This window comes from Microtus pennsylvanicus, chromosome 9 (genome assembly GCF_037038515.1).
Source record: "Microtus pennsylvanicus isolate mMicPen1 chromosome 9, mMicPen1.hap1, whole genome shotgun sequence".
NCBI lineage: Eukaryota > Metazoa > Chordata > Mammalia > Rodentia > Cricetidae > Microtus > Microtus pennsylvanicus.
The window spans coordinates 84,180,967-84,205,654 of NC_134587.1; the positions used below are offsets into that span (position 1 = coordinate 84,180,967).

Sequence of the window (24,688 nt, forward strand, 5' to 3'; positions counted from 1 at the left end):
GCTTAGAAACGAGGCTTTCTGTAAAGAGTGGACTGGAGCCGTGTGGTGGTGGCTCGCACCTTTAATCGGGAGGCAGACAGGTAGAACTCTGTGAGTTCGAGGCCAGTCTGATCTACAGAGTGAGTTCCAGGACAGGCTCCAAAGCTGCACAGAGAAACCCTGTCTCGAAAAACAAAACAAAACAAAACAATACAAAAAAAGGGACTGGATTTCTGTCAACCCCTGGTTTGATTGAGGAGGTATACCAATATGTATTCTGGGCTCCTCTTAGCCCATGGCTTCATGCCCTAGGAAAGTGGGCCTTTCGTTCCTTAATCTTAGTCTTTCAATTAACATTTGATACATTTGTTTGTTTTTTAAATCTAAGCAGAGCCACTGTTTTCCATTTTCACCTTTGTTGATATCCAGCTATTCTCTTCCCTACCACAGCTAGGAGTTCATGGTGGGGATTTGTGTTAGTAGGAACAAGCGCTCTCCTCCCCCTGTTGCCCAGTTGATTGGGGGTGGGGTTGAGAACCAGTTCTCAGCAGAAGACTGCACAGGTGAGACTGGGGGAAGATGAAGGAAAGTAAATAAACGGTTTCCATCAAACCATGCTTATATTTTATAGTTTCCCTGTGGAGCTGTTATATCTGAATGAGTATATAACCTTTACCCAAATATTGATGTTAAAAAAGTGCCTGCGATATGAAGCCAGCCTGTCTTGTCTTCAGGGTTATTATGTGAAGTTTTTTTGTTTTTTGTTTTTAATCCCCTGATTGTTCTCAGAACACTGAATTCACACGAGTGCTGCCCTTTAGTGTGGCCCTGGGAAAGTTCCTCATCTCTGAGATTCCCATCATGAAGTGGGGACAATAGCACCGCCAGTGTTGGCTGGCCAGACAGATGAAACGGGACAGTGCAGGACCGCCATGTCGCCTGGCTAGAATAAACTGTCTGTATAATTGTCATTGCTTTATGAACTTATAATTACATTGAAAGGACTACAGTTTAAAAAAAAGATAGCAGCATGAAATATTTGATGGTTAGAAGTGAAAGGCAGGGGGTAAAATCACCATGTGTCTGTCTGCTTGAGATTTTCTAATTATACTTCACTTGTCCAATGAATTTAATTGCATTTCAATGGAGCGGCAGCACGGGAGTCTTCGTTTCGTTAATATGTAGTCCGGGTCGGGGAAACGGCCTGTGTCTCTGGCTTCCGTGGTTGACATGAACAAGGGAATGGCTGCAGTGAACAAGGGAATATAGAGAAGATACACTCATTGAAGATACAAACCGTTACAATGCAGTCATGTGCTGGATTTTTAAATATGTTTAGATCATGTTTGGGTTAGAGGAAAAGGAGAACCTTCACTGTAAATATCCATTGTTACGTAGTTCACGTTACATTTCCTTATTCCTTATGCTCTTACTTTTGCTGATATCACCCCCTCCAAATAAGCAAGCACTTACATTTAAATAATCCCAAATGCAAGCGTTTATTAACTATAGTTAATAACCGTATATTGTGTCTGAAAAATTGAGTAGATATTAAGTATTCTTCTCTCTCTCTCTCTCTCTCTCTCTCTCTCTCTCTCTCTCTCTCTCTCACACACACACACACACACACACACACACACATCTGTAGTAGAGGAGATGGTGCATAGTTGATTAGCTCAACTTACCCACTCTACAATGTATCCACATTTCAGAGCTTTGTGCTGCATACTGTTAAGAGTTTATTTGATAATTTTAATACAAAACCTGGGTTAGTGGTTACGATAAATACTGTCTTAGTGCTGAATGTAGACGACCTTGGTTTTTGATTTTGTATTTTGCATCGGATGGGGAACCTTGGTGATTCTGAAGCTGGAGGGCTTCTGAAGTGTAGTCAGGTGTATGGCACGGAGTGCTGAAGGTGTCAACAGTTCACAATGATCAATCATTCGGGAGCCATTAAATGAAAGGCCAAATTTGCTTAAGAGAGTTGGTATTTCCACTTCTAATCACTTTGTGCGGGAGGATTCTGGAATTAAAGTTTTAATAGATTTCCACGACAGAGCCAAAATACCACCGTCCTCTTAACTCTCAGCCATCGGGCACTTTCTCTTGTACCGGTTCTCTCCATTAACATGTGTTCTTGTTTGAGCCTCAGTGGAAGCCTCCGGATCCCAACGCCAGCCAAAATACGGGGGCGGTTCCCTCAGTAAGTGGGTAGCTACTGTGCTACCCACTGAGGAGCCAGAGAAATCATGGGTAGCTGGGGAAGATCCACACTTCTGCAGTTTAGAACATCACAGGGAGAATTTATGTTTTTATAACATACTGATTTGCTTAAGATGGCTAAAAATATTAAGTTTAGCATATAAGAGACTCAAGCAATCGCTTATGGTAGACTTGCAAAAATTTCCCATTTTCTTTTCTTCACATTTTTTAAACAATCAGGTAGTTGAACTCAGAGGAATGTTATCTCTGGTCTCTGTCCCTGGCTGAGGCTTAAGGAGTAGGGCTAAGACCATGGAGCTGAGCCCTTGCTCTGGTTTGTCTTTGGTTTCCTGCTTAATCTCCATGAAAGTTAACATTTCAACCAGCCATAAATTTTCTCTTTGAAAAGCAGAGTAATTATTAGACCATGAGATGATCTCCTTAGTGCCTGTTTCAGAGCTAGATCATAAAGTGCTCTGGTTGACAATAGTAATTGTAAATACTTTCATAGTCTGTATTATGTGCGACACACTTGACTGTTTACATAGGAATTAACTTTTTTTTTTTTTATTTTTTGGATTTTTCAAGATGGGGTTTCTCTGTAGCTTTTTGGTTCCTGTCCTGGAACTAGCTCTTGTAGACTAGGCTGGCCTAGAACTCACAGAGATCCGCCTGCCTCTGCCTCCCGAGTGCTGGGATTAAAGGCGTGTGCCACCACTGCCCGGCTAGGAATTAACTCTTTTAATCACTCATTAAGGAACAGGCCTTACCTCCATTCTGTAGGAAGGGAACCGAGGCAAGGGAGGTTAAACTTAGCGAAGTTCGTGCGTCTGGTAAGTGGCGTCTTGTGCTTGTCATTAACTCTTTGCTCTGATCCCCTCTTTTCTTTCTAGGTGCTATAGAGACTTCAGATCGACTGGACAGGGAGTCGACTTCCCACTACTGGCTCACAGTCTATGCCACGGATCAGGGCGTGGTGCCCCTGTCGTCTTTCATAGAGGTCTACATAGAGGTGGAGGATGTCAATGACAACGCGCCACAGACCTCAGAGCCTGTGTACTATCCAGAAATCATGGAAAACTCACCCAAGGATGTGTCCGTGGTCCAGATCGAGGCATTCGACCCAGATTCTAGCTCCAGTGACAAGCTGACATACAAAATTACAAGCGGAAATCCGCAAGGATTCTTCTCAATACACCCTAAAACAGGTAGGTCAATACTTTTAAGTGGCCTGTGTATGTATACTCTCCAGTTCAAAACTAAGAGTTGGCATTTCTTTGTTGCCAAGTTTTCTTTGGTTTGGCACTCACCTTTCTTTTTTCAGTTATTCAGAATAAGCCTTTGTTTGTGGATGAAATCTAATTCAAATATGTGTTTACCTCTTTGGGCTTCTTACCATATGTCTCAGCTGTTCTCAGCCTGAGGGTTGTGACCCCCAAAAGACCATTAGAAAATACATATTTATATTATATTATGATTCATAACAGTAGCAAAATTACAGTTGTAAAAACAGTGAAAATAATTTTATGGTTGGGAGTCACCACAACATAAGGACTGTATTAAAGGGTCGCAGCACTAGGAAGGTTGAGAACCACTGATAAAGCTGGTTTATGATTTTGCTTCATAATAAAGCTTTTTACTCAGGGTCTAAAGCAGTTTTTATTATTTCAATAATAGTTCAGTGATGATATAATAAACCCAGAGCAAATTTTGCTGCTACGTATCGGAATTTTTATAATGGTGCTTTATTTGGGAAGAATATTAGATTTTATTTCACAATTCATTGCTTTGTAAGTATTGTTTTAAGTTGTTTTTTCCCAGTGCTCTGACTGTCAGTAATGGAATCGGGGCTGAACCACTATGGGGTTGGATGCCATTACTTTCATGAACCGATACCCCAGACATCTCCGAGTCTGGGACCCCACAGGGGCTGGAAAGAGCATGGGCTCTGCTTGCAGAAGACCCGAGTTCAGTTCTCTGCACACACTCTGGGCGGCTCTCAAAATTCTGTAACCTCAGCTCTGGGTGTCTAATGCCTTTGGCCTCTGTGGCACCTGCACATAGGCACCGACTCATAGACAGGTGAACACACATACGCTCACAGCGTGAAGCAGAAGTGTGTGTGACCCTCTGCTTCTTAGAAGGGTGACTTCATGGCCAGCGGTCATCCTCATCCTGTGAGCCCTCAACCTCTGCTCTTCCACACGGGAGAATGTGTTTTATTCTTTTCTTGGCTCTTAGGCCTCTTTACTTCCCACATTAAAAAGAAGCGGTCAATTCAGGTATTATTTGCATTTGCATAGTGAGCAACGTGGCTCTGTTTGGGCTATGAAAATTTTACTTATTAAGTGCAGGACAATCTTATTATTTTTCAGTTAAAACAACAGCTACATGACATTGAAGACAGTTTCCATGTGGGGTGATGAAATGGTTTAGCCTATCAATTACTGGCTTTAAAAATAGTGTATGTTTCTTCCATCTTTGATGGTAGAATCTGATGAGCCTGGCATTCTAAAGAGCGAGCTATATGTAGCTGTTCTTATGCCCCGCCTAACCTTTGTTTGAATTGTCAAGAATTTAAAAGCTTAACCTTTGTTATTGTGTCTCCTCCACATGTCATTGTTACTTCTTTCTTTGTTTCATTGAACTTAAAATGAAGCAGATCTTAAGAGGATAGGCACCTGAGTTCTGAGTTTGTGGAGGAAATGGCTATGTGTAGCTGCCCGTGGAGGTCATGAAGGTATACTGTTCTTTGTCTCTTGAAAAATGTGTTTAAGGGCTGGTGACTTGAGTCAGTGACCAAGTATTTGTCCAACATATGCACAGCTAGGCTCTGTCCCCTCTGTGTGTGTGTGTGTTTGTGTGTTAGTGTGTGTGTTAGGGGCTTAAATTGTAGCTGAATGACTTCAAGATTTATTTTCGGTGCTTTGTCATAAATTTTTTTGTTTGGGAATAGTTATACTCCAGCTTTTGGGGAAAATTCTGGTCCAGTTTGGGTTCTTAGAAAACTAACCGAGTGTCAAGACTGATTGAGCCATTAAAAAAACTGGAGCATACAAAAGAGAAATTGATAGAATCTAAGAAGTAGGTTAGCATCTTGGCTGGACCGTGCCGAGTTTCAGGCAGCCGCTAGCAAAAGGCTTGTTTTAGCAGTGTGATATGAACTGCTTTTGCCGTACAGGTGGTAATTAGGTTCCACAGTTGTTGTGAAATCAAATGAAAGGTATCCAGAAACTAAGAGTCAGACTTAGAACACGTTGCCAGCTATGAAACAAGAAATGTGTAAGTTTAAAATAATTTCGGGGTGAGGGGATTAAGAATCCAAAAAGCGTACTCAAACCAAAGGGGTGGTGGTCCCGGTGTCAAAAGAAAAAAGTCTAGATGTAAAAGCCTTGATGAGGTAACTAAAGAATTCAACCTCCTCTGCTTAAAACTGTTTAATGAATTAGACATCTTATGCCTTCAGTCCCTCTTTTAGATTAGATTAAGTCCCCTGTGAAGAGACAGGAACGAAAGCAATAAATGTCCTTCCGTTATCGGACTAAATACTGCTGGTCTGGGCATAATTAATAGGAGAAAGAAACTTAAAATGGTCTAGGTTAGGTCTCAGGAATAATGACTCCAGTGTCCTGTCCCTTGGAATGAGCCGGTGTCCAGCCTGGCTTTCCCTTTGAGTTTCTCCTTCCTGGCCCTTAGGAAATGACGCCTGCTGCAGACTCCTGCTCCCTTCCTTATCTTCCCTGTGAATACACACCCTCTAGGAGTTCACAGCAAGCTCTCACCCCTGGGTGAGAAGCACAGCTATCCTGCTGGGTAGATAGTAGGAGAAAATGCCGGTTGTTTCTTATGGCTTGAAGGCAGATAGAAGTGGAGGGTAAGTGTATGGGTCTCATTGCTGAGAAGTGTGCTCCAAACTATTGTATGTTTAGGGAACAGGAGAGTGGCACAAATCACCGTGTCTTTAAAGATCCCCAAATAGCCATCGCTCAGCAAGCATATTGCTAAGAAAATATAATAAGTACAGTTTCATGAGCCATGTCTCCAAATGTTTCTATTCTCCCAACTCAGCCTAAGCTCTAAGTGAGATCCTCAAGGCTCTAGCTGTATTCATAGGAGGCGCTTTATCCCCTGAAACCCTATAGCATGTCCTGAGTTGTAAGAGGTGGTTTGTTCAAATGGGGGTCTGGATTGTGGGAGCCGGTGAAAGATGATCTGAAAGAAGAAAGTTCTTGTGATTTACTGACCTGGAACACCACCTGGAGACCTTAAATCAGGGTCCTCAGTAATTAACAACCGAAGGAGGAAACCACTGGGCTGGAACTCTGAGATGCGGCTATGGTCAGCCTTTCCTCCTGGGACCACAGCGGAAACAGACATCAGGGGGTTAGGCTTTAGATTAGCGATGAGTGGTCTACACTGTTAATAAGGTTAGTCCCCCTGGAGTCCTCCAAGTCCTTTGTGGAAAATTCGCCGCCGCCTGTTCCTCTTACATGTTTCAGTTGCTTGTTTAATGCATGCGAGCAGCCAGGGTTTTAGTGGATTAATACAGTTGTGCGCTTTCTTGGCAGAAGCAAATGGAGGGTGAAGTGCACATTTGCTTCCTCGTGATTATCGTCTGTGGGGACCACAGGAAACCTAACAGTCAAAAGTGTCTGTTCGGACATGGAGTGGTTTCTGCCTTTGCGCTGGGAACGGGGCACCTTGAGTAGGGCTTTACAAGCCTGTCGTTTGGAGGTGTGAAGGAGCCTAGGGAAGGGCTGCGGGAGGCAGCCGGGCACAGCCTGTCAGGAAGGTGTGCGGGGGAACGGACAGTCGGGAGAACCCCAGAAGCGCTGTTGGTTGGTGAAAGTGGGGAAGCAGGTGGAATCGGCAGCATCCCAGAGACAGATGGACAGATGGCAGCCTAGACTCTTGAAAACCAGAGTAAAGACTGAAGATAGTGTTTGTGTTGCCTTTATAAATACGGACTTATTTTCCCAGAGTCTGTATAAAATCCTTAGGACATTCTGTACACATTTAAATGACCTCCTTATAGTCATTTTATAAATGAGGCAAGCATCCCAGTTTTTGTTGTTGTTGACAATTTTTTTTTAATAAGCCTTCTGGAACTGAGTTTGTTTTTTTTTTTTTTCCCTGAATTTTCATCTCCAAGCAGCAAGTTTGAATGAGCTTCTTTTGGTATCTTCCAGTGTTTAATTATGGTGCTGAGGCCGTCTTTCTACATATCAGACAGTTGTTAATACACTAATTATAAGTAGGCTTTGATGAGATTTCTCATTTAGGGCACACAGGCAAAAAAGGCTTGATTCATTTTCCTCTCCTAACACAGACCCTTTTGTCAACAGCGTAGATTTTAACAACTCTTTTTTTTTTGTTTGTTTGGATATATCAAATATCAGTTAGGGTCAGTTTGCTTCTTTTAACATAAATTGTGCCTTTGCTCAAGGCAGGAGAGAGGCAGGAGCATAGAAATTTTATTGTTTGGAGCCTTGACACGGCCTGCTCACGCAAGCAGAAACACCAGAGCTCCATGGTATGCCAAGGACAGGGGAGGAGCCCCAGACAAAAGAGACCAGTGTGAGCTATATGTGCTTCAATGTCCTCCAGTAACCCTTGAAAAGTGACCCCACCTGTGCTTGCGTCTTCTCACTATCAGCTTGGAGGAGTGACCCACAACTTGAGTTGCCAGATAAGTTTGAAGGTTACACTTGAGGCCTGTGCCCGCTTCACAAAAGACCAACGTCGTCTTCGTCTCAGTGCATTTGTTACCTTTTGGGCTTTTGATACAAAAGTCGTTTTTTACTTTTTAGAAGTTCCCTTGGGGTACAATTAACATGCAAGTAAATTGCACACACTGCAAACCTGCATTTTGGTAAGTCTTGACATTTGTCTGTACACGGGAAGCCCTCCCCTCATCAAGCCATGGGCATACCCTTCACTACAAAGAATTTCCTCTTGGTATTCTGCTGTCCCTGTCATTCTCAGAGCCCCCCATCCCTAGATGGTCTCTGATCTGCCCCTGCCCTTCCTTATATTAATTTTAAATAATACATTTGCTCTTAGAATTTCACATAGATGGGTTGACATGGTGTAGACTTTTTTGGGGGAAGGGTTCCATACTTAGCATGTTTGTTTGAGATTCATGCATGATGCAGCTCTGTATCCGTTTGCAGATACAATTCATTCATCCGTAATTGGTGGGCATTTGGCGGTTACCATGTTTGGTTGTCAGCAATAATGCTGCCATTAGCATAGATGTAATCTTCAGATGTGTATAGATCCATATCCCCTGGACTTCATGTAGGAATAAATATTCTGAAAACCATGGAGACTTACTTTGTCTGACATCTAGTGCCGTGTAAGCTGTTACATTGTCTGTTTTATTTGTTTTTGGTATCTTTAGAGTATAACTCTGACCACTTGATGCAAATATGGGAACTCAGTTCTTGCTTGTTTTTTTTAATCTTAAAAATGCACATTCAGTTTTAGATATGCAATAAATACGCATATACTCCTCCCCCACAAAGTTTCACTAAAGGAGTAGTAGATAATCCCAACCAACATTGTGTGTGTGTTAAATAATCACAATTGAACTTGCAGATTAATTTTAGATATAAACTTATTAGTATCATGAGTTTCTAGGATAGTGTCTTGTGTTTGTGGGGTTGGTAGAAAAACAAATTAGAGTTCACTTTCTGTTTCTCCAAACCATACTGTCCAGTATGGACTGTCCTTCAGTTCTGGCTGGCTGTGCTCCTCAGAATGACCATTTACCACCTGCATTCTGTGCCTGCCAACATGGGACGTACATGTATGTTTTAACGTCTGCACACATACGTGGGGATCATGTGCCTTCTGGAATATATTACTCATTTTAATAAGTAGTGGATATACACGGTACAGAATTCACAGGGTATAGAAAGATTCCCCATGAAAAGTGTGACTTTTCCATGGTCCCCTTGATTCCCCTCTCTGGTATCTTAGCCACATGTTCTCATTTTCCATATTGCTATTCCATATTCCATCTGGCATCTGGAGCCTTGCCAGGGCTGGAGGTGGAGGATGACTAAGCGGTTGTTTTTCACAGACAAGCTCACAGTCCTAGTCAGGGTGACTCTGGCTGTGATGAACACCATGACCTGGGGAGGAGAGGGCTTATTTCACTCCCAGTTCCATGTAACAGTTCTCATCAACAACAGTGAGGACAGGAACTCAAGACAGGGCAGGAACCTGCAGGCAGGAGCTGATGCAGAGGCCATGGAAGAGTACTGAGTACTGGCTTGCCCCTCCTGGCTTGCTCAGCCTGCTTTCTTATAGAACCCAGGGCAGAGTTGGCTCCATCCACAACAAATTATATATTATCAGTCACTGATTAAGAAAATGCCCTACAGGTTTGCCTATAGCCTGATCTTATGGAGTTATTTTCTCAGTTGAAGCTCCCTCCTCTCTGATGACTCTAACTTGTCAAGTTGTCATAAAACTGCCAACACACTAACTAACTCTGAGCCCCTGCTGCTCATAAGCCCTCTTGTTTAGCTGAGCCATTGTCCCACCCTGTCCTGCCCTGCCCTTTAGCTGGAATCTCCCCAGGCAGCCTCTATGCCAGCTGCTTGATGGTATCTAATCCAGCCAACCCCAAGTTCCTTTTGCAGCAGTTAAGGCTCTTGTCCATGCTTTCCTGGCATCCTTTCTGCCTCTTGCCTGGTCCCAATGCTTTCCCTTGCCGCTCTGCTTAGGGAACATGCAGTGGGACTTAGGAAACCAGAATCATCTCTTGGACTTTCCACAAAACAAAACAACAAAAACACTTCCTCTTCCTCTTTTTCCTCCTTTCCCCTCATCCCATTATGGGGATTGAACCTAGGCAAATCTTCTACCACTGAGCCATATCCCCAGCCAAAATTGCAAGGGTTGGATTGAGGTCCTCCTCAATCAAAGTCTGTTCATTTTTTGGATCAGTAGCTTAGTGCACATTAGACTTTTCTAAGTGCCGCTGGTGTTCCTTTTGGACTAATTTCCATAGTGAATCTCAGTTGTCTTTGAGAGTTGAGCTTCCAGGAGACAGGCAAAGAGAGACCAGCAAACCTTGTTTTTCTTTCTTTTTTTTCTGATTTTTTTTGTGTTGTTGTTGTTTACTTATACTTTCTAACCCTCCTGCTATCTCTTAACTTCGTTTTAACCCTTCATTGGGAGTGTGAAGCACAGTCTCCTCTACTCTTTGTACTTTGTATTATTTTATAGTCAACTTCTACACCCTCCAGTCTTTTAAATCTTTATGAGAAGGGTACAGACTACAAACACTTTATTTGCTTTTTCCCTACATTACAGATAATTACATGACTTCAGAGAGGTCAGGACCACCCAGGGGCCGAAGCCACAGGCATGAACTTCTGGGCTGCTGCTTCTTGGTATAGTGCCTTTGATGACTGAGTGTGGCTTTGCAGCGTTATTATGTATCCTAAAGAATGCTGTGTCACCTAATAGTTACTTTGAGGGTAATTCTGTTTCTGTGGCACTTTTCAGTTTAAAACCACAGTGCTCTTAAATGACACTGGAAGTTTAAGCTTGCTGCCAGTAACTGTGCATTGCAGGAATCACTGAACTTTTTGTGTAAAAGACCACAAAAGTTTTCCGGTAGGCAGGCTGTCCAATGTCTGTCACATCCTTTCAGTTTTTTGTTGTTGCTGTTTTTGTTGTTGTTTATTTTTTTTAAGCTCAGTCTCTCATTCAAGAGATGAAGGCACATGCCAGATGAGCATTGAAGTTTGTTTCAGTATGTCAAAATGTTGTGTTCAGTCATTCACAATTTAAAGTCCATACAAGCAGTGGTCTCCTGCCTCGGATTGCTTAACACTGGAAATAGTTAAGGTATTGATTTTTTTTAATGGGGGCAGGAAGTGGGTATTTAAATTAGTTTTTCTGGAAGAACAATATCTAACTTTCCCCACTGCTACAAGCTAGAGTGCGTGGGAGGGTGGACTGAGTGTCCCCTCTCCAGGTTCTTCCTCTTTTAAATTGCAACAATTACACTAGTCCTTATCAAGATCCCGTTTTTTGAGACTTAGCAAGTTCATGGTAGATACTTAGAAGTGGATTGTGAACGACTAATTTGTTCCTTTTGCCTTTCCCAGCACTCGGGAGGCAGAGGTAGGCGGATCTCTGTGAGTTCGAGACCAGCCTGGTCTACAGAGCTAGTTCCAGGACAGGCTCCAAAGCCACAAAGAAACCCTATCTCGAAAAACCAAAAAAAAAAAAAAAAAAAAGAAAAAGAAATAGTTTCTCACGTGAAGATAAAATATGTCCAAATTTTGGAGATTTCTGTCCTTGTGCTTCTGGTCTATCTTACTAAAAACAACTAGAGCTGCAAATGCCAGCTCACGTGGCTGACTTTTGGCGCCTGGTGGACTTTCACTATTTTCTCCTCATTCTTTTCATAATCTTATCTGGGACTGAGTTGTTCGTGCTCAGATGGCTACATTAAAATTTCTGTGCTCTTTCTTGTAAAGATGTAAAACAGTGTGTTTAATACAGGACTGTTGGTGTCGGATATAAGTGATGCTGTGATTGATGATTCAGTAGGGAGATTACAGATAGATTGAGTAGAGATAGAATATTTGCATTCAGTAATCCCTAAACCTTTCTAAAACCACAGACGCCCTACAGTGTCTAGTAGATGCACTGGGCACCTGTCCAGGTTCCAGCCCCATGCGTCTTCAATAATGAGTCTTGTATTACTGAGTAATGAATGAGGTAATGAGTAAGTGGCGTTTTATTGTGGCTGGAAAAGAGACCTAACAGTGCAATAGGAAGCAGCTACAGCTGCAAACAACTTCCAAGGGTTTCCGGTGACATTTGATCGCTCTAAAGAGGAAGGAAATGGAGGAAAGCGCTTACCACAATGAGAGGAATTCATTTACAAAGGACCCAAAAAGTTTACCTGTGTGTGTTTGTAGGGACTGTAGACTACTTTCTTAGCCATTTCGTATACCAGTCTTTAGTTTGTAATGGAATATCTTATCTCTAAAGTTTAAAAAGTCAGATTTTATTTTCTGCCATTTCTGCACGGGTCAAATCTGTTTTCAGGGGATCCCGGGTATCAGTTGGGTCATAGAGAATTCTGCTTTTCTATGTCACTGAATGTCAGTGATTAGAATTACATTTAAGATTTTACACTTAAAATGCTTATGTTGAGATGAGCTGATAGGAACCTTCATTAGGTCCAGAACCTTCCTCACCTTGCTCCCCTTCCTCTCCTTCCCCTCCCTCCCTCCCTCCCTCCCTCCCTCCCTCCCTCCCTCCCTCCCTCCCTCCCTCTTCTTCATAACTTGTGTAGAATACTAAAAACAATTAATTCCTTGTGAATTCGATTTGCCTTCTGATCTTGTGTTTTGAAACCACCAATTTCCAAGAGGGTGTAAAAGCAGAGGGAAAATCGGTGATAGTGGCCTCCGCCACTCCCCATGTGACTTTAGAATGGCCATTTGATTTATTTTATTAGTGTTTTCTGTGGAGCTCTGGAAGTTTGAGTTAAATGAATGCCGAGCTGCTTTTCAGCCTTGACAGCCTATGAATAGAATTCCATTTTTGGCTCCAAGCCTAATCCTGCCGGCACCAGTACCACAGCGACAAACAATAGCTGCTCAGATGGTCACAGCTGCCAAAGAGCCCCCAGCCGACCGCACTTAGATGTGGCCTCAGAACACCACCTAAATGAAGACAGTGCACGCTGCAGAGCCCCAGGGCTCCAGTCCCAGTCAGAAGCTCTATGGGAGTGGATGCTGAGTGACAGCTATTGGGAGAGTTGAGCATTTGCTCTGGGTCTGCCTATGTGCGTCTCTAGCACAGGAAGTTGGGAGAGGTGATGTCCTCTGGCCCCGTTGATCTGAGCTGAGCAAGGACTCCGACTTTCCATTGTTGGTTCTGATCTTGCCTGTTCTGTTCCTGGCACAAGTCCTTAAGGGCCAGGACCTTTCTGTATCCAGTTATTGTATCCACGACAGAACCAAGCACAACACTGAGTGTGGGAATGCTACTCAATCCCTGCTTTCCAGTTCACTGGTAAAGGATTTAAAAACCCAGCTGGGTGGAATGATTCCGCTTTTCATGTGCCCTCTTTAGCATCCGTGGCTTGTCTGTCTTCCATCCATCTTCTGCGATCTTCGCAGCTGCTACAAATGACCTCGTTCTTAAGCCATTTTTATTTTATCGGGGCTGCTTGATACAGATATGCAGGCTAGAATGTTCCTAGAGAAAGAAGGTGCTTGCACAGCCATGTGTTGCTCGGTGTTTTGTAGTCACTGTCTCCTGTATGGAGGATGTCTCGCAGTGTCTCACAGTACATCTACTTTAATATGTCGTTCTAAAACATAGTGATTTTCCCCTCATTATCTTCCCTGCGACTGTAGTTTCTGTGGTCCTTTCAGCATAAGTAATGCTAAGTGTATTTCAGCATTATACCACCGAGACAGGAAACCTGCTTAGCAGCCCAGGGTTTGGGATGTATAAGGTTCTGTCTAGACCATTGCCGTTAAGTGCTGCTTTTATTCTAATGATTGGCATTATCTTCAAAGTAAGAAATGGGTATCAATGTATAAGAGGAGCAGAGAGACGTCTGAACTGGAAAGGATGGGTTTGTGCAGGGAGAGTAAGCGTACATTTTCTGACTAGAGGGGATATTGTCAGCCGGTTAGTTTTGGAGATGATGCCTTGATTGATCTCATTGTGCACTTCGTGTTGCTTATCAAGTGAGCTCTTGAGAACACAGAAGAATTTGTAGATTCTATCTTGATCCTTAGTTCTAGCAGTTGTATAAGCAAGACCTTCTGTTTCATAGACGTAAACGAAATATTTATAATTGTTTTTGTTAGTGTTACTGAAAAAAAATAGCAGATCATTTTTTTATTTTTTGGTTTTTTGAGGCAGGGTTTCTCTGTGTAGCCCTGGTTGTCCTGGAACTCATTCTGTAGACTGGGTGAAGATAGCTTCCTGCAGGCTGTTCTCCCTCTGAAATCATTCTGTAGTTTTGGTGTGTTGCTTAGAATTGTGTCTCTGACTGCAGGACCTTCGTTGTGCCCCTCGGTCTGGTTGAATTTAGAGCCTTTTCAAAGTTAACTTGTTGTCACCTGAGGTTCTTATTCTCAGCTTCAGAGGCCTTGGTTCGACAGAGGCCACATTGCCATGTTCCAGGGTAGATGCACCTTTTGGCTGGGGCTTGCCATTCAGCTCACTGTAGATGGCATTTACCCAAATTAAAGAAAAGTATGCTGTGAGGCAGACATTTATATAGTGCTTTGGATTCTAGGAGAATTGGTTTGTGCAGTGAGAGGCTGTTTTACAAGGTAATTCATTTCATGTTGAGTTGGTTCAGCTAACCAGAGGAAGTTGTCTCCCATACAAAAGTTGCCACCATGTATAAAAGTTTGGCTTATGTTTTATCAATGGCTGCATAGTTGAGGCTTGAAAAATGCTTCCTTTGAAACTTTTCAATCTAAAATTAATTTCACCCAGTAAATTGTTCTCTTATATCTTTTGCTTCCAGCCTTGAGGTATTTTTAAGACTAAAGTTTCTTCAGGGAAAAATATTCATTAAAAACTACAGATCACTACCATAAAGAATTGTATTAATGTAAGAAGTGGAACTCTCTCTTCTTACCCCCTCCCAGCCTCTGCCTCGGCCAGTTCTCTCCTTTCTCTTGACAACATTGGCTCGCCAACATTTTTGTCCGCATTTCGTGCCTGCACATCGCATTTCTGCCGGAGGCTCACACTGACATTTGCCTTTTTGTTCTTGCAGCTCTCTTTGTCTGACAGTTGCTCAACCGCTGTACGTTTGCCCAGCCCACCTATTGGTGTATCTTAGGCTGATTGTTTTGATTTTCCTTCATGTTTCAGATTCTTAGAACGCTTAGCTTGGAGCCAGAGCAAGCACCCAGTTATTGTGCTAAAAAGGAAGCCAGTTATGATGGCCCACACCTGTAGTGCCAGTATTCTGGAGGCCGAGGCAAGAGGAACACAATGCCCTGGCCAGCCTAGGCTAATGATGCCCAGCCCCCCACCCCCAACAAACAAAACAAAACCAGCTTCCACCACCACTAACAAAAAGTGCAGCTTTTCCTGTGACCAACTCAGCTTTCTCTACCTGTAATAAGACCAGAAGGCTTAAGACAGCTCTTTATTGGGGCCTAATGTTGAGCCCAGACAACTACAGACAGCCTGCTTATGTAGTTAGGAAGGAAGCATGGTGTACCATGGGTTAGTTTGTAACTCCACCTCCACCGGTCACTGCACTGTTTCCACTAGTTCAGCCTGCAGTTAGGGACCAGCCACAGGGCCTTGCCTTCCCTTGTGTGCGAGCGTTTTGTTGAGTCACTGAGAGGGCTGTCTTACCTGGTTTGGGCCTAATCCAGCATAGCTGTTACTAGGCATAGCAACCAGCCAAGGGTCTAGGCCTCAGCAGTGGCTGAAGGCCAGGTCATCTGGAGCTCACTCGGTCTTGACTTGTTTGGTGTGGATTCTTCTAAGTTGCCTGGAGTTGTTTTCTTTGGAAGGGGTCTCCCTTAGTAGTCTGTAGCTGTAGCACAACCTTGGTTCAGTGCTCCAGTAGTCTGACTGCACTTCCCTTAGGGCAGCTTCGTGATGTTCAAAACAGCTGGGATGCCATGAGAGCAGCTTTGCTGGACCCCTAAGTAGGTGTAACTTACTCATAGGCCCAAGGGAAGGATCTTTGATAGCTGTCGATCAAAAGGTCCTCTCTTCTGATCATTCTACAGCTTGCCTCCTGTGAAGAAAAAGTAAGCACGATAGGGCGCTTGCACCTGAAGACCCAGCACGAACATTCTGACGTCATTGACACGTTCTTTAGCTCCTAGACAAATCCTTCAGGCCTTCCTGCCCCTGATCTGCCTTACCTTTCAGAGGGCATATTTGGGGAAGCCATTCTGGTAAACACATTGAAAATAATGCAGGCAGAAGCAGTGGGTGTTTGACACTGGTGGTTAGGACACCGCTTAGGAGCTGAATTAGTCAGCTTTAAACTGTTAGAAAGAAGCCATCCAATGCGAAACGATGATACTGGTAGACTAATTAATACTCAGAAGTTGGGGTTGAACACGAAGAACTGATTTTGGGGTGTTAGACAAAGCTATAACCTAACAGTAGTATACTAGGATTCTTCATCTCCAGCTGGGTCCTGTGAAATGAGGGCAGGCTGGGGATCTGAGGACGGGGCCGTGGCAGACTGGTAGTAGCCCCCACACCTAAATATTGGGAACTTGGCATTTGCGAGGCATATGTTTATAGGATTTGGATTTTGGTAATAGACGTATGCACTATTCAATTGTAGCTTTAGATTCTCAACCACAAACGTTTTTTAAGTTTTGTAGATTCACGTTGGCATTTTGGTACTTTGAAATGAGAGACCGTTTAAAGGAGCTGAAATGGTCGGTGGCTTTTTGAGTTCTTTAAATCCAATCTGCAAGCCCACTTCTCCATTTAGCCTCGCCACATTCGAGTTGCTCAGTGGCTTGTGTGGCTGGGGGCTGCTGGCTGCGTCAGACAGTGCAAATTTGAGAGGCTTTCAAGCTAAGGGAAACTGCTTTGAATGGTGCGCTTGAAAGACAAAGGCGCAGCAGCTTATATATTATTGGGAAAGGCAAAAAAAAAAGTTGAAGAATTAGAAAGGAAAATGAAGTAATGGTTTGGTGTAGTAACTGTCGGTTAGGTGAATGCCCGCCCCGCTCCTTGGTCTTTACCCCTTCCTGGCTTTAGTCTCAAAGTACAACAATAGGAAAATGACTGAAAGCGAAGTTTCTGTCAAGCAAGGACAAGCAGGGGCTGCACACACGCAGGACCTTGTCCTATAGCTTTGCAGTTATGTCGTGAGTGCTCAGCTCTTCATCGCAGTTGGGCCTTGGTCCTAGTCAGAAACCAGGGCTTTTCTTCTGCCTGCTCCCCTGTGTAGTGTTTATGATACTGTTGTTCTTGTTCAAACTAGCTTCCTTATTTCCTTCATTCTTTGTTTCTTCAAGAGCCTTAGATCCCTCTGTCTGTCTGTCTGTCTGTCTGTCTGTCTGTCTGTCTCTCTCTCTCTCTCTCTCTCTCTCTCTCTCTCTGTGTGTGTGTGTGTGTGTGTGTGTGTGTATGAGTCTGACTGTCTGTTTGTCAGGGTTGTTTTCAGGAATACTTCCTTGTTTCCTTGTGCAGGCCCTTGCGGAATCTAGAGGTGGGTGTTGAGTGTCACCCCCCCCCCACACACACACACACCGCCTTCTTGCTTTCTATTTTTGAGGTATGGTCTTTCACTAAGCCTAGGGCTCACAGTGTTTGCTACGCTGACTGGCTAGCAAGTCCCTGGGATCTGCCTGTCTCTGCTTCTCCAGGGCAGAAGTTACAAGTGTGCACCGCTTTGCCACTGTTGCCGCCTGTTGGGTGAGTTTTGGCAAGATGAACTCAGGTCTTCATGCTTCCAGAGAATTCACTTTACCCACCGAGGCATCTCTCCAGAAGTTTCCTCCTTTAATGTAGACTTTAGGCACTGATGGCCTGAGTTCCTAAACTGCCAATGTGCCACGTAATTTTTTTTTTCTTCGAGACAGGGTTTCTCTGTAGCTTTGGTGCCTGTCCTGGAACTAGCTCTTGTAGACCAGGCTGGCCTCGAACTCACAGAGATCTGCCTGCCTCTGCCTCCTGAGTGCTGGGATTAAAGGCATGTGCCACCACCGCCCAGCGTGCCAGGTAATTTTTGAGTAAGAATTAGTCTTTGGGGGGAAAAGGGAATCTTTGGAATCAGAGAGAGAGAGAGAGAGAGAGAGAGAGAGAGAGAGAGAGAGAGAGAGAGATTATCCAGTAGGTAATGTATTTGAAGATCAAAGCCTAGTTAGTCTCTGAGCTTTTAGTAAGCCCTATAGCCATTAATTATGATAGCCACTTGCTATATATCAGCCATCCTAAACCTGTATGGATTTAAAAAAAAGGTCTTAATTTAGATCAGGATTCTGTTGGCGTTTCTGGCCTTGTACAGACTTGGCTGATTGTTTATACAAAGGTGGCAAGATGTTTGCTGGCTTGCGACTGGTTGGTATTGGGTGGGTACAACCTGCAATTGGCGATCCAACCAAACTCTGATGCTCTCGGATATCAGCCTTCTAGGCGAGTGTTTTCTGCGTGCATGCCACTTACTTGTCAAGTTCTTATTTCTACCCGTTTCTCAGAGACAGGACTCTTTGTTAGGCACGTCTGGGTTCTGAGCGGACCGGACAAGGAGGTTAAATAAGCCCCTAGCCGCAGCTCCGTCTTCACCTGGTCAGCCCTCGCTAGGCACTGTGTGTGCTGGCTGCCTCTTGAAGACCTTTTGTTGCACAATGTCCCGAGGTAAAGGTTTTTAAAATTCGACGAATACTGACGTAATATAGTGGGTCAGACAGCCTGTCTTAACTTTCTAAATTTTGGAAGTAATATGAGAGACTACAAGTGAGTTTAAAATCATGTTCATTACTTTCTGTAAGGTTTGGGGGTGGTCTTCAGTTTCACAGACGTTTATGAAGTAGATTTGTAGCTAACTAGTAACTAGTGGGAAGGTCGGAAATTGACCTCTTCTTCCAGCCTGGATAGAGAATGTAATGTTTTTCTAAATCAGAGAAGGAAAATTTCTAGTCTTTGTCCTGTTTTTTTTTTCTTCTTCTATTTTTAGCTTCAAGGTACTAGCAGAAAAAAAAATACAGAGTTACAAAAAGAAATGCTTGCTTGTGCATGTTTTCTGCCTTTATCTTCTCTTTCCGTTTCTGTCTTCCTTTTTTCGGACCTACTTAAATGAATAGGGAGTAATCACTGCCACTTCTCCCTTAAGTTCTGAGGAAGTCATAATTACGATTTTATTAAGAATTGAAATGCCACAACACAGTGAGTTGCATGCGTGATGTGATGGGAAGCCAACCCCCTCATCTGGGACGCACAAGAACTAAATTCTAACTGTGACCTCGTTAATGAGTCACTGGTGACCTCGGAGAAAGCAGCTTCCTTTTCTCTCAGACACCTGACCTTGAGCATTGTGCTCTTTCTCTTAGCTTCTGTGTCTTTCTGGAATTCGGGAGGAGAGAACACGGCATACATATAAATTTCTTGAAGAAAAGGAATGTATAATGCTGTTTCTTATGGCATTTAATGCCACTCAGTTATAACTATAAGGCTGATCATCCAGTAACCTTCAGGTTTGAAGCAGGGGTTTGTCGTGTGGGGAGGGGGTCAGGCGGGACTCAGCCGGAAGGAGGCTTTTAAATCAGAATGATGAAGAAGATGAGTATGTACATGGAGTAAGTGCGCAGGCCAGGAGCCAGAGTACAGGGTGCTGACCTCTCGTTTGCGTTGGTAAAGTGGAGCACGCCTCAGAGGCTCCTAGTTCTCAGCTGCGTTAAGGAATTTTATTTCAAGTTCATTTTGAAGGAAAAGTCTGTAGTTAAACACTCTGGCTCCTCGCAAGTCGGTGTCCTCATGCTGTGAGGTCAGATGCACAGGCATGGCCTCTCCTGGTGGAGGCTCCTGGGAGGAAGCTCAGGACAGCTTCGATGGAGTTCTCCCGGTGGGGTGGGAGCGCTGTGCCTCTAGGAAGCCTTCATTGGAATTACCACACATGCTGTCTGCAAAACTGTAAAACACACACTCAGAGTTTCTCTCAGGACCTTGTTGGGGGGTTGTAGTCTACGTTGGCATCAGTGCTTTGGCGCCCCAGGGAACCTAACAGTTGACCCCAGGGGAGTTTAAAGTGAGGGGCTGCCAGAGTACATTGGAGTAGGCCTTTTAGTTCACCGCATTTAAATGGAACCTCTGTGCCCTGTGTTGCAGTAGGCGATGTGGATGGGACAAGGGAGTGGGGAGGTGTTTGGCTGGATGCCTGGAAGAAGTGCAGGTAATTCTAAATCTAAACCTGTTAAGGGGTGTCAGGTAGCTTGCTTCCATACTGAACGGAAATACAGATCGTTAAGTCCCTCGTTAGCTGTTTGATGTAAGTGAAGTATGAAGGGAAATTTTGTTGGGCACCGTTGGCGAGTGACTGAGTGAGCACCAGGCAGTTTGTCCTGTGAGCGTGCCGCGCCGTTTCCAGTGCCGTCTTAGACAGTGGTCGACGATTTGCTAGGAGCGTTAGGACAACTAGGTGGGACAATATAACAAGGATTTCTTGTCTTTTTTTTTAACTGTTTGGAATCCACAGTTCAGGGGTGGTGGTGGTGGTGAACCTCTCGTGGAAACAGGATTAAACAGGTCTCTGCCACTGAAAGGGAACCCTCGTGCCACATTGGGCAATGCTGTCCTGTTGTTACTTATAGAACTGCTCGTGTTCCTTGAGCCCTGGCAGTCTGTAGCTATAGTCTGGGAAAAAAGCCCAGTGTCCAACTATAACATAGGCTTCTGTTTTGTCGAAACGACAGTACTGCTGTATTACATTGTGTGGAAGTTAGCCGAGTAGATATAAGAACCAAAAGCATTGAGTTAATTAAAATGCATTTCTTATATTTATAAATTTAGAGAAACATTTTAGCCTTTGATTGCTTCTGTGATCGTAGTTATAGGAGAAAATCAATTATTAAGGAAAGTTGGTTTTCTTCTTAACGTGACATTTTCGAAAGCTCTTTGAGAATTTCCTAGAATATGTTTGGATCACACTCATTTCCAAACCCCCAGACCAACCTTTACCTGCTCCCAACTTCATTTTTAAAATACTCTACCAAGTTCAATTATGCTGCATAGGCTTACGGGTATGGGGCCACCCACTGGAACACGGTCTACTCATAAAGGGCCCCACTCTTAAGAAAGCTTTCTTTGCCTCCCCAGAAGCCATCAACTGCCAGTAGCTCCTCAGGAAGTGGTAGGGACTTGTGGGCCTTTCCTTGTTCCGTCCTGGAAAATCAACCGGCTTGGTGGGGTGGACAACCACAGCCGTAAGGCTGGTTCCTGAGTCCCTTGAGCTATTCTCCTGGCAGTTCTGGGAAGGAGGAGGACCGCCCCAGCACCTGCCTGGGAGCAGGCTTTACCTGGTCTCCCGGGTCTCGTTCTCACCACACTCCCACTCCGATGCACCTGTCTCCGCTGAAAGCAGTTTTGCAGGAGGCTTTACTCGTTGCAAGAAAATGCAACGAATTCCCGTGGTTACTAAATAGAACAGCCAGGCATGGCGTAACTGATGGTATTTTGTTAGGATCAATAAACGTGCACCTTTTTGCAGGTCTCATCACAACCACGTCGAGGAAGCTGGACCGGGAACAGCAGGATGAACACATACTCGAGGTAAGCCTTCCTTTATTTCTAATTACTTCTGAAGCATCCACCTCCTAGCCACCCTGAGAGCTCCCACTTCTGGCCTTCATAACTGCTAATATTTAATAGTGAATACCACACCCGCACACACACCTCAAACATCCTCAGAATAAACACACTCTGCCATCCGAACCTTTCTGAATTTCGTACATTATTACATGGCAGTTCTCACACACTTTTACAAGTACATTGGCAAACAGTGCCATTTGAATCTCATTTTTGTTTACAGAAGTGGTATTCTTCTCTGTACGTCCCATAGATTTCTTTTTCCTCAGATATGCCTTTAAGACATGTTCATATTTAGATATCTAGTTGAACCGTTTAAACTGTGTTTTGTTTATTTCCGGATAATCATTGCATTAGCCATGCAGTTTTACACTCAGGTTTGTTTATAACCTAAAGATATTTTCTAAAAATATCCAAAGTAAAAATAGGCGGAAAACAAACATCGCCACTTCTAAAATGTTCTGGTTAATTTAAGATGTTTCTGCACTTATTTCTTTACTTCGTGATGGCTGGGGGCCAGTCGTTAGCAGAATGAGGGTAGCGGGGTGGGGGGATTTGAAGGAGACAGGTAGACGGTACCATGGAGACCAACAGGGGCAGTTAAGAAAGGCGACCGTCGGAGGTTAGGTGTAGCAGAGCGAGCCAGGCCTGGGGGCCAGGTGCTTTTGTTATCTGTGAGCTGACTGTGTGAGAAGTGGCAGCTATGTCCTCGCCACTGTCCAGGTCCCCATCTCTTTGCCGTGAAGCCAGGAGAGTTTGGCTCACCTTGAGAGGCAGTGGGATGAACATTGGTGTCGTATGAGCTGTAGCTCTTTCTGCAAACACTACCTCACCTCAGGAATGGCTTCACTTGTTATCTTTCTAAAAGCTTCCTTACTTTTGAAACCCAGGTTACTGTTACAGACAACGGCACGCCCCCCAGATCCACCACTGCAGGGGTCATCGTGAAAATCCTTGATGAAAATGACAACAAGCCCCAGTTCCTGCAGAAGTTCTACAAAATCAGGCTCCCGGAGCGAGAGAAAGCAGACGGGGAAAGAAATGCCAAGCGAGAACCCCTGTACCGCGTCATAGCTGCGGATAAGGACGAAGGGCCCAATGCCGAGCTGTCCTACAGCATCGAGGAAGGGAACGAGCATGGCAGGTTTTCCATCGAACCCAAAACGGGAGTGGTTTCATCCAAAAAGTTCTCTGCGGCTGGAGAATACGATATTCTTTCAGTGAGTTGGATTTCTCTCTTGCCTTTCTGGGAACATAAGCCGTGTAGTTCTTGCTCTCTGTTGAGAAAGTGACAGGTGGGGTTTGGAAAGTGTGGGTTGATTTTCTTTGTCAGCTCCCACTCCAGTGACTGTGGCCATGCAGCAATTATTCTTGTCACCAAGCATCGAGCATACGCTGTGTTCTGATACAAGTCTGGAGTACCTGAAATAGACAAACGCGTCTAGACTTGGGTTAGGAGATGTAGCTTGCGATTGCTGTTTTCATCCCGTCTGGTCCTGTTTTTTAGATTAAGGTAGTTGACAATGGTCGCCCTCAGAAGTCATCCACCACCAGACTCCATATCGAGTGGATCTCCAAACCCAAGCCGTCGCTGGAGCCGATCTCATTTGAAGAGTCGGTTTTTACATTTACGGTGATGGAAAGTGACCCGGTGGCTCACATGATTGGGATGCTCTCGGTTGAGCCTCCGGGCATACCTCTGTGGTTTGACATCATCGGTAAGCATTGCTCACAGCTCTTGTCAGCCTTGCGTGGGTTGCACTGAGAACCTGACAGGGTTTTCTGATGATTCCTCACTTGAGAATGTTACTATGGGGAAAGATCTATAGGTGAAGAATTTTCTTAAACTATAGTGGTTTGACAGCAGCAGCAGCAGCAGAAGAAGAAAAATCTTACAACATACATTAAGATTACTTAAAGTAAGAACTCCTCGGTGTGTAGAGATGGCTCAAGAGAGCACCAGCTGCTCATCTAGGGAGCAGAGTTTATTTCCAGCGCCCTGATGGCAGCTTATAACCCTCTATAACTCCTGTTCCAGGGGCTCTGATGCCCTCTTCCGGCCTCTACAGTCACTGCACGCATGTGGAAAACCATCCACACACACACAAACTTAAAAAGAACAAACATAAATAGGTATTCGAAAACCATTTAGTCAGTTAACATTTTTGCAAAAACTTACTTTGGGGGAGGGGCATACACAGGGAGTTTCCGGAACCGAAATGTGTTGGACCAGATCCATATCTATATCATACACATGCTATGTTATTAGTCGTGATTATATGAAATTTAAAGCGACTGCGGTAGCTTCTCATTTTTACATCTTTTTCCAGGAAGCTTCACCCTCCTAAAAAATACACATGCTTAAGTTAGCATTTTTGCTATTTGATGAATTCACACTTAGAATATTCGATTTGCTTTTTTAAAAGATTATATTAGAACTTTACAGTACATGCGATCCCCTGCTTTTTCCACCCCCTTTTAGACAAACACAGGCCCTGAACTTGACAAACAAGCGCTCTGCTACTGCACTATGCACCTACCCTTGTTTTTGCCTTTGAGACAGGATTTTATTAAGTTGCTCAGGGTGGCTTCAAATTTGTCACCCTTTCTGCCTCAGCCTCCAGAGTAGCCACAATCATAGGTGTGGGCTTTGATGCCTAGCCTTAGGCCTTTAAAAATTCTTTTCACCACAATTTTTGCTTTTTGGTTCTGAGAGGGGATTTCTCTATGTAGCCCTGGCTATCCTAGAACTCCCTATATAGACCACGCTAGCCTCAAACTCAGAGATCAGCCTGCCTCGGTCTCCCGAGTGCAGGGATTAAAGGCGTACGCCACCACCATGGGCTCTCCACAAGATTTTAATTAAAAGGCTGCTTTATGAATCAAAAGTATGTTTGTTTGCAACCACCATCTCCACTTGGGACGCAACCACTTCTTCCTTCCACCTCGTAGCCAGGTTGCCTCTTGCCTCCCAGGGTGTAAAATGTTCTCTCTGCAGCCATGGCTGCTGTTCTTGAGGGGGACTGACGACTGCCATGACTGACCGTAATCACGATGTTTTCTTTCTCTTCACTTCTCTCACGTGTCCAGACTAACCAGCTTCTGTTGTACCGTTATCAGACTTGCTTTTAATTCCTTACTCTTGGGGACCCGTTTGATTGACTGTTCTTCTTCTGTGCTTGCTTTCCACGCT

The 24,688-nt window shown here is 44.1% G+C and overlaps 1 protein-coding gene across 8 annotated transcripts in view; it reads left to right on the top strand.

Moving 5' to 3' along the window:
- Fat1 (FAT atypical cadherin 1) overlaps positions 1-24,688 on the top strand; it is a 117,123-nt gene that overhangs the window by 50,111 nt on the left and 42,324 nt on the right. For all 8 annotated transcript variants that reach the window (XR_012911863.1, XM_075986625.1, XM_075986628.1 and 5 more), the window contains exons 3-6: positions 3,078-3,392; positions 21,398-21,459; positions 22,386-22,715; positions 23,003-23,213. Coding sequence is in view for 7 of the 8 variants with exons in the window: in XM_075986625.1 (XP_075842740.1) it covers positions 3,078-3,392; positions 21,398-21,459; positions 22,386-22,715; positions 23,003-23,213 (918 nt within the window). In the remaining variant the exon portion in view is untranslated. The remainder of the gene's footprint in view (positions 1-3,077; positions 3,393-21,397; positions 21,460-22,385; positions 22,716-23,002; positions 23,214-24,688) is intronic.